This window comes from Narcine bancroftii, chromosome 5 (assembly GCF_036971445.1).
Source record: "Narcine bancroftii isolate sNarBan1 chromosome 5, sNarBan1.hap1, whole genome shotgun sequence".
Lineage (NCBI taxonomy): Eukaryota > Metazoa > Chordata > Chondrichthyes > Torpediniformes > Narcinidae > Narcine > Narcine bancroftii.
Genome location: NC_091473.1, coordinates 240,318,947 through 240,335,270, shown reverse-complemented (window position 1 = coordinate 240,335,270; position 16,324 = coordinate 240,318,947). Strand labels below are relative to the sequence as shown.

At 38.2% G+C, this 16,324-nt stretch overlaps 1 protein-coding gene across 5 annotated transcripts in view; it reads right to left on the bottom strand.

Annotated features, from left to right (window-relative positions):
• Nucleotides 1–16,324, bottom strand: part of LOC138765084 (copine-8-like) — a 437,705-nt gene that overhangs the window by 119,597 nt on the left and 301,784 nt on the right. For all 5 annotated transcript variants that reach the window (XM_069941777.1, XM_069941779.1, XM_069941780.1 and 2 more), the window contains one exon: nucleotides 11,616–11,691. In XM_069941777.1, coding sequence (XP_069797878.1) covers nucleotides 11,616–11,691 — 76 coding nt within the window. The remainder of the gene's footprint in view (nucleotides 1–11,615; nucleotides 11,692–16,324) is intronic.

Genomic DNA, 16,324 nt, shown 5'->3' with positions numbered 1-16,324 from the left:
AGCTCGCAAATATATTGTAAACACCTACAGGCAGGTGAGAAGATTGTTACAAGTTGAGATGCTGAAACTTTTTTTAAAAATGGTTGTCCTGTGGATTAGTTGCTGATGTAAACTTTGACCCTGAATCAATTGCTCTCCATTTGTCGGTCCTCCAGAGGATAAAAACAATTTAAAGGTCAGAGATAGCTTTCGAGTCTTATCTTTATTTTTAAATACGAGTGCATCTGAGTGATGCCTTATTATAGCTCTATATAAATGCTAGGCACAGCAAGAAATAATGGGAAGCACATTAGCCTGAAAATCCTAAGGTTAATTTTCTTGGAGAACGTTTTATTCAATGTTGAATAGCAGTAGAATTTCAAGAAATGCTAAGTACTCGGTTATTCCCTGAATTTAACCGGTTCCTACTGTGGAGCATCAAAGATGGTCCAAGAACACCTTTGGCACAGACCTGCTTGACACCAAAAATGAAGAGAAAATTTGACCCCCGAGTTGGAAATAATGCACATTTTAACTATATCTTTTGAAGCTACAGATGGACCCAACATGCATTGCAAAGTGTTTTTCAAGTATAATAATTGTGGCTGTGTGCAACATGGCAATTAATTTCCATTTAACAGAGTCCATTTCAATTCCCCGACCCATTCCCATGCCAACATGTCTGCCCAAGGTTTCGATCAGTGCCAAACTGAGACCTCCTGCAAATTGGAGATACATTTCATCTGGTTATCCTCCAACCAGATGGCATGAACATCAGTTTCTGTCAGCTCTCAGCCCTCCCCCCTCCCCCCACTTTCCTTCTCCCTCTCACTCTGTTTCACTCTCTTTCTCCTTTCCTCCAGCTCTGCATTCACAGAGTGAGGCCACTCCGCCCCCCCAGCCCCTCTTGTAAAAGAATCCAACTAACTCTCCCAAGGGTCCAAACCCAATCTTTGAAAGATCTTATCAGGACTTGAGCCCGGACTTTTCCATTTGCACCTGCGTTTGAAATTCTTTCCAAAGAAGTTCTATTGTCTCTGCAAAATCAACTGAAGCCTCAACGTTTAGCTTCAGCAAAGCGCTTGCATTTAAATGAGATGTCTTTTGTGAAGGTTTACTCTGTTTGTGAAGTGACCGACACTAAACCCCCATAATCTATCTCTTTCAAAGACATATTTTATCCATAATATAACCTGTATCAAAATACAAAGAATTTATTTTAGTCTGAAAACAAAATTGCTGCACAAATCGTGGAACACAGAAATAGTCATGATGGTGACAATAATGACCATCATTTAGGCAGGGGTGGGCAACCATTTTTTTTTTTAAACTCACATTCCACTTTAAGTATTGCCTATGCCATAAGGGCTCAGTGCTTAGTAAAGGATTCCTTCAGGCAGCATGTAGGTGGAAATAAAAAGGTCGAAAACCACTGTTTTAATCGTATTTATTTACAGTTTCATAACTCTAAAGGAAATGGCCCAATGACATTTTTTTTCTCAAGCAAAATATTTCAGTAACAATTGGGTCTAGAGCAATGATTCTCAACCTTCCCTTCCCACTAACACACCACCTTAAGCAATCCCCTACTAATCACGGATGATTTATGTCAATCCCATTTTATTCTTGTCATCCAATTCATCCACATTTTCACACACATCTATATTAGAGGCATTTTTCTGTATAGACGTAAGTAAAAAAAATCTGGGTGGATTTGATGGCGATTAACTTTCCAATCCCATATCTTTGCAAGGCGGGTAGAAACCAGAGCACTCAGAGGAAACCCATGCAGTCAGAAGGGAAATGTGCAAAATTCACACAAGTGGCTTCTGAGGTCAGGGTTTAATCTGGATCATTGGGGGCTGTGATGCAGCTGAGCTGTTGTGATGCTGTTCATGTTCATTGACAATATGCCTTTTCTTGTATTTTCTGTTTTAAAATTTAATTGAGGTTGATGGCTGAAGGATAGAAGGGGCTCTGCTGATCTTGACAGCCCTTCCAAGTTTCTCTTCTTCTAACTCCTGCCACCTGTTTTACCCTTTGTTCTTGTTATCTCACACATTTACTTATTCTCATGCCATCACTCACCCCCATAGTAGTACATGGCAATAGCTTCCTGCTATGTGGACTCTTGGCTTTTCAGAAAGTAAACTATTTTTGTACCATCTAAAATTCTTATGTGAATGCTTCCCACTCACCTGTCACTTTACTGATCAAAGAGTTTGCTCAGTTCACCACTTCACACTGAAGTTGTCAGTAAAGCTAGGGTAAATGATGAAGTGGGAGAATTAATCGTGGCTTTTCAGGCAAAATGCTGAGAGAAAGCGAAAGGTAATCAGGCAGTAAGGGCTTTATGGCAGGTTGGCCACTGTGTCACCCAGGGATTTTCAAATTCATGTTTCAGATTTATTGTCAGAGTACATATATGACTTCACACACAACCCTAAGACTCCATTTTACTGTGGGCGCGGTATTGATAGTGCAAAAAATAAACTGTACATAACATGAGCATGAAAATAATCAAAAGAACTGTAAACAGATAACGAATGTAAACAAATTGACTGTGCAACACAAGAAGAGCAAAGACAATCAAAACACTGCACAAGGAAGAGTTCTTTAATCAGTCCCTGATTGAGTTTGTCATTGAGCAGTCTGATGGTGGAGGAGTAGCAGCTGTTGTGAACCTGGTGGTGCGAGTTTTGTGGCACTGATACCTCTTTCCTGATGGCAGCAGCAAGAACAGAGCTTGAGCTGGGTGGTGAGGGTCTTTGATGGTTCCTTCTTGCTCTCCGATGGCAGCATTTCCTGTAGATGTCCTCAATAGTGGGGATATCACTTCATTAAGTACCTTTCCTTATCTCCACTCCAACAACAAGGTCCTTCCTGTGGCCAACCACTTCAAAACTGGCATGTTTGTCCACTGCATGGACAGCCAAATTGAGGCCACCCCCAAAGTGGAGGAACAGCACCTTATATTCCGTCTCAGCTGTCAGCAATCAGATGGCATTAACATTGACCTCCAATTTCCGACCATCCCTCCCCAGTCTCTTGCTTTCCTTCATCCCTCAGTGTCTCTTCCTCCAGTTTCTCAACCCCTTTCCTTTCTTCTCCCATCAGGAAACTAGTTAGTGAGCCTTTTGCCTTCTCTCCCTATCACTTATCAGCTTATTTCTCTTCTACCCTCCCATTTGCATTCACCTATAAGACTATGCTCCTTTCCATTCCTTTCCCCACCCACCACCTTTCTATTTCACCTTCCAAAAACCAATGAGATTTGTAGGTGAATTGGTGTATTTTGGGAGGCACAGGTTTGTGGGCTGGAAGGGCCTGTACCGTGCTGCACCTCTAAAATAAAAAAAAAATGAACATGATCAATCTTGTGTGCATCTATAGCTGAAGGATAAACTGAATCTCACTGAGGATGTGTTAATTGCTGGGGCTGAATAAATCTGCAAATGAGATACAAATGTCATTTGCTGCCAACTGGGCCAGGTCTATTGTTGCGTTGCAGGCAGCAAGGAAAGGAGCCAATGCTTATGAACTACTAGTGTATCTATCTCTCTGTAATATTTCTCTTAGAATTATCACATTAATTTTTCATAATGCAGTCCAAAGAAGAATCTGCCAAAGCAACTATTCAGCCATAGTCCTTTATCACTGGCACTGGGGCACTGGCACTGGCACTGGCATGCTTTGATGATTGGCAGTTTCAATTAACTGGGTTAAACATCAATTTGAGTTCATGTTGCTTTCATGAAATAGAAGTGTTTTGTTCAGCTTTAGATTTTTCCCAAAAAAGATTTCACTATCTGTGCAACTCCAAAAGCAATTCAGAGAAATGAGTTGCAATAGATGATCCATGCCCCACAGATGATTTTTTTTTTAGGACATTTCAAGCTGTGACACTTTGTAATAGCATTTATTGGCACTTGCAAGATCAATGGACTCAAAGCACAGACGGATAAGGAGATGGATTTTTAAACATAGCCGAGAGCCCTGTCTAAAATAAAATCTTGCATTTACTTATCATCTCCAAGGTCAAAAAATACTCCAAAGGTGCTTCAAAAATATATGATCAGGTTGACAATTCACTGTAAAAGGAAACAATGCTGAAGATGAATAAAAATAAGTGACCACTTTTAAGGAAGGCCTTGGAGACTCTGATGCAAGGGGCATAAAAGGGAAATTCTAAAGAGCGAATAAAGTAAGATAGCACCAAAGGGTGAAAAGCTTCAATTGCTGTAGCCTCAAAAAAGATTGAAGGGATATTGCAGAAATTAAAAGTTCAACATTCTTTTTTTTAATTGTCAGAGCACATACATGACATCACATACAACCCTGAGATTCCACTTATTGGTAGTGTAAATTTGCTGGGGACGCAAGAAGTTTTTAAACCTGATGTCGTTTTTAAAGCCTTGGTTTGACTACACCTTGAGGACTGTGAATAATTCCAGGCATCACCACACCATTTGCCTTGGAGGAATGAAATATAGATTTATTTATAATAATCTCTGAACTCTAGGATAAGATTAGGAAGGGAAATTTCTCAATCTCAAGATGCATTCCCTAGAAATCAGAACAGTTTTAAGACACCAAAAGAAGTTGAAAGAATAGATAGAATATTTCCACTGATTATGGTCTAATGATCAGAGAGAAAAATAGAGCCAGCCCTTTCAGGACTGACATTGCATACATTTCTATCCAGAAAGTGGTAGGGATTTGTCACATTTTTCTGGAAATGGAAATTAATGATTGGCCTGGTGAGCAGATTTATTTGTTGAAATTGATATTCAGCCGACTAACATTTTGGATAACTGAAGATTAAGGAACTTGAGGAAAAGGTGGATATAAGGAGCGAGGCTACACCTGATATCAAGTTTCTTGTGGCTACAAGCTGTTCACTTGATGCCTTAAATTGATTTTCTCATAAAGGCATTACAGAAAGGGTAAGAAGGAATAGAGAAGGATGTAGAATATGGCAAACATAGTCAGGTCCATCCTGGGTGCTGACCTCTCATCCACTGAAGACATTGACGTGAGGTAGCCAGTATAATAAAGGATCTCTGGTAATGATCTCTTCTCACTGCATTCTTTCGGCAGAGGGTAGCGACATCTGAAATCTTGCACCTCTAGATTTGATATGTTCCACCCCCCCTCCCCAACAGCTATCAGGTTCTTAAACCTCCCTGACAACCTTCACCATAAGCTATTCCAGAACCACCAAAAGATCTGTCTGCACCTTTGAAACATTACTCTTTTTTTTTGCACCGTGCAACTGTGAATACTTATTTATCTTTCTATCCGCTTATTATTTTTTAAATATCTCATAGCTCATTATAGTAATTGTAGCAAGTTAGCACAACGCTATTACAGCATTGGCAACCTGGATTCGAATTCTGTACTTTCTGTAAGGAGCTTAAATGTTCTCCCCTTGTCTCCAATGGGTTTTCACCTGCAGGGGTATAGCCAGCTTCTAAAGTTAGGGGGAGTGAGCACATAAAAAAGGTGCCACAACACATAACAGGTGGTGAATCCGTGGTTGAATGGTGGGCTGCATACTGTGGTGGGGGGGGCAGTGGTGTTGGACTTGGGGGGGGGGTGTGGGCGATGTTGGACCGGAGCTGGGGGAGAGAGTTGGGGTGGTGTCAGACCGGGGTGGGGGTTATGTTGGCAGTGTCGGACCTGGGGTGGAGGGGTAAGGTGCCAATTTTGAAAAATGTGTTCCCCTGCACCCACCCACCCACCCCCTCGCCCCCCAGCTATGCCACTGTCCTCTTCATGCTCTGGTTGCCTCCTACCCGTCAAAATATTAAGGGGGTTGGAGGTTAATTGGTGTATTTGCAGGTCACAGGCCCATGAGCTGGAGGTGCCTGTTATCATGCTGTATGTCTAAATTTAAATTTGATTTATACCTTTATTATCTGTATATCTTACATATCTGTGAGGCTGTAGCAAGTAAGAATTTTGGTGCACTTGTGCACTGTACTTACGTATAGGACAATAAATTCTCATATGATTGATCGTATCAAGTGTTAGCAGAATACAAAGTTACAGGGAATGGGATTAATGAGCCTTTGAGGAGATTTGAACACTGGGATAAAAATTTGAGAGAGAGGGCAGGAGAAGTTGGTTACATGAGCTGAAGAATAATTCAAAGGTTGTTGCAGAGTTCTAAGTAAATTGCACGTCATTATGAAAGCTGAATAGCATGGATTGGTGGAGATATTGCATGAAATAAGGGAAAACGCCAATTACTTTTTGGAAGACAGATTCACACAGAAATAAATTATTTATTGTCACGTGTGCCAAGACAGAGTGAAAAGCTTTGTTTTTCATGTATCCAGGCAAGTTAACCAGAAAAACAACACCAGGCCATGCGATCATAAAGTAAATGTGAGGGGTGCAGTGTTATATTAAGTAAAAGATTTAGGTAATGGAATGAATAATCATTCCTGAATAATCAATGAACCAAAAATACTGCCTTTCTTTATGTGCACCATTATTTTGATTTCTATATTGTCGTAAGATGGTTTTAATATGATTGCAAAACACTGAATTTCATGACTTGTTCATGACAATAAATTCTGATTTGGAATGGCTTTGTGGCCAAGTGTGAAGATGATTCAAAGGTAGGTGGAGGGGCAGGTAGTATTGAGGAAACAGAGAACCTGCAGAAGGACTTGGCCTGATTAGGAAAGTGGGCAGAGAAGTGGCCAAATGAAATACAATGTTGGAAGTGTATGGTGTTGCCCTTTGGTATAAAAAAAATAAATGGGCAGACTATTTTTGAAATGGGATAAAAATTGAAAATGCACAGATGCAAAAGGACCTGGGTGTTCTTGTGTAGGATAGCCTGAAAGTAAACTTGCATGTTGACTTGGTGGTGAAGAAGGCAAATGCAATTCTGGCACTCATTTCAAGAGGAATAGAATAAACTGTAAGAGCAGGGAGGTGATGCTGAAGCTTTATGAGGCACTCCTGTGACCTCACTTGGAGTATTGTCTGCAGTTTTGGGCTCCTCATTTAAGAAAGATGGTGCTGACATTGGTTCAGAGGAAGTCAACAAGGATGATTCTGGGAATGAAAACTTTATCATATGAGGAGAACTGGACAGCTCTTGGACTGTACTTGTAGGAATTTAGAAGAATGAAGGAGATCTTAATGAAATATTTCATTTGTTGAAAGGCATAGACAGAGTAGATGAGGAAAGGTTTTTTTCCCCATGTTGCTAGAGTCGAGGACAACAGGGCACAACTTCAGATTGAAGGGTGTTCACTTAGAACAGAGATTGTGGTGGAACACGACATTGCATGCAAGACATTACCATACTGTACAGACTGGCCTAACTCTGATCTTGTAACTCCTCCCTGTAAGATTCCCCAATAAAGGGTGAGTCGCCATAGACTCCCCCACCCCCCACCGTCATACCAGCTTGGAACTGGGCCAGCAGTATGTAAAGATATGCCTGTCATTTCAGGTTATTAAAGCCATTAATCATGAACTTCGAGACTGCTTGTGGTTATCAATAGCGCATCAGAGGTGCAGAGGAATTTCTTCAGCCAGAGGTTGGTAACATTATAATATTTGTTGCCACAGGCGGTTGTGGAGGCGAAGTGATTTAAGACAGAGTTTGATAATTTCTTGATTAGCCAGGGTATTAAAGGTTATGGGGTGAAGGCCAGTCAGGCAGTGGGGCTATGGGAAAATGAATCCACTCACGATTAAGTGGCGGGGCAGACTCGTTCATCTTGTGGTCTTAAAAGGCAACTAAATCAAAAAAAATCATAATATTTAAAATCATTGGGAACACCAATACTCTGAGCATTAGGCCCTCCAAAAGGCAGTGGATATCACAACCAAAACCCTCCCCCACTATCGAGAACATCTACAGGGAACGCTGCCATCAGAGGGCAGCAGCAATCATCAAGGATATACACCACCCAGCTCACGCTCTGTTCTCGCTGCTGCCCTCAGGAAAGAGGTGCCACAAGACTCACAGCACCAGGTTCAGGAACAGCTGCCATCATCAGACTCCTCAACAATTCACTCAATCAGGGGCTCATTTAAAGACTTTTACTTTAGCACGTTATTGATTTTTTAAAATTCTCTCTGTTTTGCAGTCAGTTTGTTTACATTTGTTTTCGGTTTGCAGTTCTTTTGTTTACATGTATACACTGTGGACTGTCTTTTTGCACTACCAATAAGTGGTAATTCTGCCTCGTCCATAAGAAAAAGAGTCTTAGGGTTGAATGTGATGCTATGTATGTACTCTGACAATAAATCTGAAATCTGAACTGATTGGGAGATTATGGGAGACGCTCCATTTTACTGAAACACAATGAAAATTTCTCAGATATTTGACACTCATAGTACATTTCAGCCAATTTTCAGATTAATGAAAGCAGGTGACATCACATCTTGTCATATTTCTGGAACTTTTGGGCTATCATATTTAAAATTAAGGACCAGTCTTGATTCTTGTACAACAAACAAGGCCTATAATGCTCACCATTAGTACACAGTAGATAGGATTGCTTAAACATAAACATCAGGGAAATGCAGTGTCTCTCCAAGGTCCAAGCCTATAGCTTCATTTGAGAGATATGGCAATTAAAAAAAAATGTATTTCTGAATTTCATCCATTATTTATCAATGAATCAGGCCAGAAAATGGTAGGAATGGTGCACTCACATCCAAGTCAAACTTTGATAGTGTAAGTCTTAACAGATCATTGAACAATGAGGAGTTATTTTTTCAAGAGTTGTTTCAGTCCCCCAGATGTTAATTTTTTTTTGAGATTTAAAAAAACTGTTGTTTTTTTTTCTTTCTCTGTGTAATTTTCCTCTTTTTTTTTGTTTCTATTTTATGGTATTGCAATGTATTTTAATTTAAGGTAAAGACCCTGTGTATCTCAGTGAGGAGACTTCACAATGGTTTATTTTTGCTCCACTAACTATCATCTTGGATCCTCCATGGAGCTTGAAAAAATATCTTTAATAATCTTGGGTATAAACTCAAAAGGCCACGGGAAATCTGTGGTGAGCTACAAGCACAAGAAACAGTGCGGATTATTCTTATACTGCTTTGTCCAGAATCTGGCCCACAATGCTGCATTTTCCCTCGTTTCTTCAAGGATATAAAATTCCTAAATAATTTCTTAAGTGCATCCTTTCCTTCTTTCATTTCAAGTTTTAGGTACTATCTAATCATTAGGCACTCTTTCCACCTCAAAGGGATGAATTTGCACCTAAATACATATTAATGTGAAAGTCTGCAGATATGTAACAGTATGCCTTCAATGCATGTTTCAGTGAGTCTTTGCCAATCTCTGTGCACAGTTCAGAGCACTTCACACCATTCAGGATTGAGAATGAATTGTTAAAATGTCTGTTTAACTCTCACTGTGGAGTGATGAAATTCAATCAGGACCAGATAAATGTCATCTTTTCAGCGATTGGATTGTAGTAAATGGCGGTGGACTCGACATAATTGATTGAGAAGCTGTCAATTCTATAAATAAATACTTTCGGTAGAAGCTGGCAATGCTGCTTAGAAGAACAGAACTACTGGATAATAAAATAGATGATGCTTCAAAGAAATTAACATTAGAGGCATTGGGCACATTTACCATTTGAATGACAACACATGGTCAGGAGACTCTAAATTATAGAATTTACTTAAAATTTAAACAAATCTAATTTTGTGCCTGTATTCTCGATCATGTTCCTCCAAATATTGCACCCAATGGTATGAAATCATTTGTTTGGCTTTGCTGATTATCTTCAGTGCAATGTTTCTCATACGTGTGTTAGTGGGAAGGGAAGGTTGAGAATCATTGCTCAAAGCAACAGGGAAAGGTGAAAAGAACAGAAATTTACAAGAAGAATACAGGCACTCAGGCAATAGTGAATGAATAATAAATGCTGGCCTTAGCAGTGACATCCACAACCCTTATCTGAACAAATGAAAAGACAAATCAGTGCACAAATATTTCTTGACAGGCAAAAATTAAAAGTGTATACAAGCTTCTGAGTGTCACAAATAGATTTGAGACTTAACATAAAGTCACCATAGCTACCCAAAGGTTATTAGGGCAGCACTGTGAGCTAATCCAAGATACTACTGATGGTTTTACTTATCTGCAATTTTTACACGAATGTTAACATGAACATGCATCCTAATGCTGCCTCAAAACAATACATTTTATGACATGTTCATAACAATAAATCCTGATTCTGATGAATTTTAAAATCAATTGTTGATTATTACAACAATGTATAAACATTATGCTATTGTGCAAAGCATTTGTCCACTCATGCCTGCCATTATAATTTCTTAACTCATCTTCACTCATCAACAGAATACGTCGAAAAAAGTTATGTCGAAGTGATAGTGCTGAAGAACACCGTGCTCAGTTTTACTGACTAAAGCACCAAAGAATTATTCAATCATTCGAGCACTCAACCTCCAGAAAACAGTACAGAAATTGAGGTTCTTTTCTTTGAAAGTAAGAGACGTACAGAAGAACATTATGGGTAAGGTAAATGAGAATTATTGCAAATTAATTCTTGGAAGAGGAAATTTATGATTGTTAGTCATTAGTCATTATACCAGAGGAGTAAAAGCTTCATTAAAGAGCCACTGGGGGTATTTTTTTCTCTCTGAATGTAATAGCTGAGTGGAATGGTTAATGGTGAGGATTTGGGCCTCACTTTTTTAAAATGGAAAATGAAACATTCAGGGAACTTGATAGGCACTTGAAGTAAAAAAATAATTTGCAGGGCTATCGGAAAATGAGACTGGATGAATTGCTCTACATGGAGCATCTATGGACTCTAAAGGTCAAATGGTTGCCTTTTATGGTGTAACCTTGCTCAGATTCTTTGCAGATACATTAACAGTGTTCTTGTCCTTTCCTTTTCAGTATTTTGGTACATTCACAGGCTGCACACAAGAGAATCAAATAGATAAATACAAGTAATTTCAATTGTATTCCTTACTGTTGATGTTTGAACCCCACATAGAACCTACTCATGTTACCATTTCACAATGTAAAAATCATTACTCCTGAACTCCATTGACCCTTCAAATATTTTCTCAGATTTCTGAACTGCTTACCACAAACTGTCACACAATCTGTTTTCGCTGCCTCCTTTTGTTCTTAAATCTGGCTATTAATGACCCTATTAATACTTGGCATTTTTCAACATATTAATTGCATGAGTCATATCAATTTGCTTGTGTTTATCAGGGCATAGAGTTAATGGATTTTAGACATTATTTGGTTACACACACACACACACACACACACACACACACACACACACACAAACAAAAAGACAACACACATACACACACACACACACACACATATGTGTGTCTGTTACTTCAGTAAACATTTTATCACTATTCCTTGGAGATGGAATTAATTTATAGCATAGTCAATACTTGATTCATCCTATACAGTCAACACCACCATGATAGCGAACTGTTCTGTACAGTTCTATTTGGCAAACTAAAAATATTGAATTAATTAAGAGACCAAATATATTAAATTTCAATCTAAATATGAATATAAACTATCGGCACTTCTCAAGAGTTGATATCAAAATCTTGCACCTGCAGAATATGCTTACCTCATAAACATTGAACTGACTCTGTCCTCTAGCAAGTTCTCGATAGCTTGTTGTAAATTCACCAATGAAGTCATGGCTGAAATAACAAAGAAACAAAATCATTCTTATCCAAGCAGTGAACATCAGTGGTGTAATACATGCAAACTTACTTTACAAGACTCACCTTAACATTTCAAAATAGTTTACAGTAAAGGTGAATATAGTTTGCAAGCCTAATTTAATGAATTGCAGTCTGAGATAGCACATTTAATCTTCAATCACTAACTTTTCCATGGCAATGTGCTTGGATAATTTTCATTTTCCTCATCACTCTCAGTTGGTTATTTTACTTATACCAAAGGATTTGTGAATAAAGGGCAGTATGGTAATAATCTACATTGGATGAGAGCAGACAATTCGAAGGAGCAACTAAGAGAATTTAAGATTCTCAAAATGAGAATGTTGCTAAACTGTATTATCAATGGATATGATTAAAATCAATTGATACTTTTTTTTATTTATTGAGGTGATCTATTTCCTTAAACCACAGAAAAACTTGGGTTGCGCGGCAATTTAAGTTTTAATGGAAATTCTTTAAGTAGCAGATCAAAATGTTCTCCACATGCATTCAGGATTTGTGTGAACAGGGTAAACAATTATACACCTCAAGAATCAGATGAACATATTGTAAAATGAGCAGCCTCAATAATTTTTTAAAACATTTAGACATACAGCAAGGTAACAGGCCCTTTTGGCCCATGAGCCCATGCCGCCCAACTACATCCAACTGACCTACAACCCAGTACGTTTTGAATGGTGGGAGGAAACTGGTGCACCTGGAGGAAACCCATGCAGTCATGGGGAGAACATATAAACTCCTTACAGATGGTGCACGATTCGAACCCCAGTCACTGGCGCCGTAACAGTGTGGTGCTAACCTCGACGCTAACTGTGCCACCAAAATGTAGGTGGGGGCAGTGAATTCAATATTAAATCGGGTAAAGAAAGGAAAAAAAGTCAATGAAAGGGAGAATGAGATTGAGAGTTGGAGAGAGAACAAAACAAATTTGGAAAAAATATTAGATATTTGGCAATTACTAGATAAAGAAATGAATTTCCAAGCCTGTACATTTTTACAGATAGAGTAATTGAATGTCAGTATCAAAGGCATTAAAAACAGAAACACTAGGATTGAAATGGACACATTTTAACAGCAAACAGCTTTTATTCATCTGCAAACAAAGCAACCTCCTGCTGTTCAGTGCAAATCAATTGTGAACCAAGAACACAATACGGCCTCCAGTATGGCAATGGAGGAGCAATGCATATTTGGGAGCAAAGCTTTCTTGAAATTTAAACAATACAATGCACTGTAATTGTGTGCAAGCAGCAGAAATGGACAGCAAAATAAAATACACGTTTCAGGTCCAAAATTTTTCTTTGGAACTTTGATCAGATATTTCAATAGTTAACAATTATTGACTTGAAGCTGTTTCTTTTTCCACTGATATTGTCTGACTTGCTGAGAATGTCCAGTATTTTACTTATGAACTTCCTTCATCATCCACCTTCTGGCCTCACCTTAAGTATCATAATTTTCACATAAATAAAATGAGCTTTGTCAGACTCACTGACAATTTAATAAGTTCTGTCCCCAAAACATCTTCAAGGATCTCTGCGAGTGTAAACGATGCTTATGTCTGCATGAATTATTATTCGTTATACTGTATATTTCACCATATAAGTCGGAATCTGAAACTTTAAATTGTCACCCCCTCAAACTGGGGGTCATATTATATGCCTGGTATAAAACCTGAACCTTAATATCCTGTGGTTTAGAGGTCTCCCTTGGTAATGGAGAACAACAAAAAAAATTCGCATAACTCCTATGGTCTTACCACTAAATATTTTTCGACTGAAACTTATATTTTGGAAGCTGGATTAATAGTAATATCATGTATTTTTGTTGTGGAAAATTAATAAAAATATTAAAAAAGAAGGAATAGTAATATCATATTAAAACAGTAAAATGTATTATAAACCTGTCTAACACATCTGAAAATAACAGCAACGTCAACTACGCTAACGATCGCCATTTGCAACATAAACTCAACACGTTTGTTCCTGTTAAAGAACCCTGGCCTAAGTGACATCACTAGTGTTTACGTTCCACCAGCTGCGAATATTTGATGCATATTACGGTGGGTAATTGACAGCATTTTGCCATTACTTGAAATGAATTAGCTGAATTTTAAATAACTAAGTCTGTGATGCTTAGTAGTGTGCTTAACAGTATCCAGTAGTCAGTGGGATAGTTGGTAAAGGACTATAGGGGTAGTAAGCGTCAGTGGTAAGTGCCAGATGGGGTAGTCTTACAGTGAGAATAGCTCAAAACCTACATTTTAAATGGAAATTCTGGTGTCGTCATATACCCAGTCACCTTATAAGCTGACATTTACATTCTTTCTTTGGCTTGGCTTCGCGGACGAAGATTTATGGAATTAATCAAGCACATCAAAGAAGGTGGAAATTAGCTTTTTAAGTTCCATTAAAGCATAATTTAAAATGAGGTTTTCCTAATATATACTGCAATGTGGAAGATTTATCTATTTTGGCATATACTAGGAACTGCTCATTTTTATAATATAATCTTGCCAAAATCTAACAGATATTGTAACATCATTAACCCATCAAGCCTGCCATCTGTTTACTGGTTATTCCTCCTGATCTAAATAGTATCCTGGAGGGTGTAACATAATAAGAACTTGATCTTCACACGATGCACAGTCTCAAGGATCATTCTAATTTCTTGTAATAGATTGCAATTTGATCTGGCTGCAAAGCTTCTGTTCAATACAAACCATAAACATATTATGCCAAATCCCAATCAGTCTAAAGTGTTCCCAGTTTATAAGAAAAGTATATTTTCTGAGTCTGTCCTTTCCATTTGCAGATACCTTTGACAATTCAGTTAAGGCAGCAGTTAATTTAAGGAATATTTCCAAGGTAGAGGAGTTCTCATAAACTCGATTAAGATCATAGAAGTTCGAAACCAGTGGCTCTCCATATTTTTCTTTCCACTCACATACCACTTTAAGTAATCCCTATGCCATAAATGCTCTGTGATTAGTAAGGGATTGCTTAAGGTGGTATGTGTGTGAAAAAGAAAGGTTGAGAACCACTGCTCTGAACCCAATCATTATTGAAATATTTTGCTTGAGAGAAATTGTCTTTGGCCCATTTCCTTGGGAGTTATGAAACCATGCACATAACGAGTCAATTAGGTACAATTAAAACAGTGGTTTTCAAACTTTTTCTTTCCACCCACATACCGCTTAAAGAAAATCCCTTACTAATCACAGAGCACCGATGGCATAGGGAATACTTAAAGTGATATGTGAGTGGAAATAAAAAGGTTGAGAACCATGATCTAAAGTTTTAAATGCAAAGATCCCAGGATGAAACTACAAAGGATGAGGTAGCTTTTTTATATCAAATGAAGTAAAACCCTGTTATTTGGAATTAAAGCAACTGGCAAATAAAAAAAATATTGAGGAAAATAAACAACTAAAAAACAACGAACTTTAAAATTGGCGTACCTCACCATTAATTTGCCAATCACTCAACTCATAATCTCAAGCAACCAGAAAATTCACTTATGGGGTATCTACCAATCCCCATAGGTACCGGATACCAGAGGTTTTACTGTACCTGAATTCTTTTACATCAAGGGAAGTTGAAAATTACCTGAGAGCAGTAAACTGAGTTTACTGAGTATTTGTCTCAATTGTTGGCACTAATAATGATCTGCACTGTTGATATCAACAGCCGACCAGTACATTTCCGTTTTCTCAAAATCACACTGAAAAATGAATTATGTGCTATTTAATCTTATATATATTTAATCTTCATATATTAAATCTTCCGAAAGAAAAGAATGCCAACAACAGATCAACCCTGATTGAAGAAGCTGAATGAGAATGAACATTCACAGCACATGTTTGTTCTGCAGGATTTCTGCAGGAAGCCCACATAAATGATTCACCTGAAATATTACTCATTTCATGAACCTTATGAGGCTGACTGAGCACTCAATTGTATCTTAATAGCCATGGATATTAATTCCATACTGCAGAACAAGAAATAAATGGAAATTAAACAGAGCGCTAAGTATTGTTTATCTGAACAGCTATTCCTGGATTTTGAAATGGACCCTTCAATTTTAACATCCAAACATAAATCTAAAATAAAATGCAGTCTTTATGCAAAACTGGAATACTATTTGACTCATTTTGATGTTAAAAATCAAGTGTGAAGACTTCCGGACTGGTGAGTGCATGGTGTAGGAGACAGTAGTTAAGTGCTCGGACCAACAATCTTTGACCAGAGTGGCTTAAACTAGGTATCTTCAATATTTTAAAAAAATATAGTATTTATTATTTTAAAACCACACAATAAAACACATAAAACAAATACAAGTGATATATAAAATAAAAAGAAAATATGAACCACTCCCCCACTCCCCTCATCTGGGCAGTCAATATACAGTAAAACCTCGTTAGAACGTGATTCGTTAATCCGCAGAATCACTTATAGCGCGGGTGTCTGTGGACCCCGAAGTCCTGTGCTGGCTTTCCCAACCCCATAGTCCCACGTCGATCACCCTAGCTCCAAAGTCTCACATCAGGGGACTGTCGGCAGCGGGGAGAGTGGCTTTCAGCAGCGGGGAG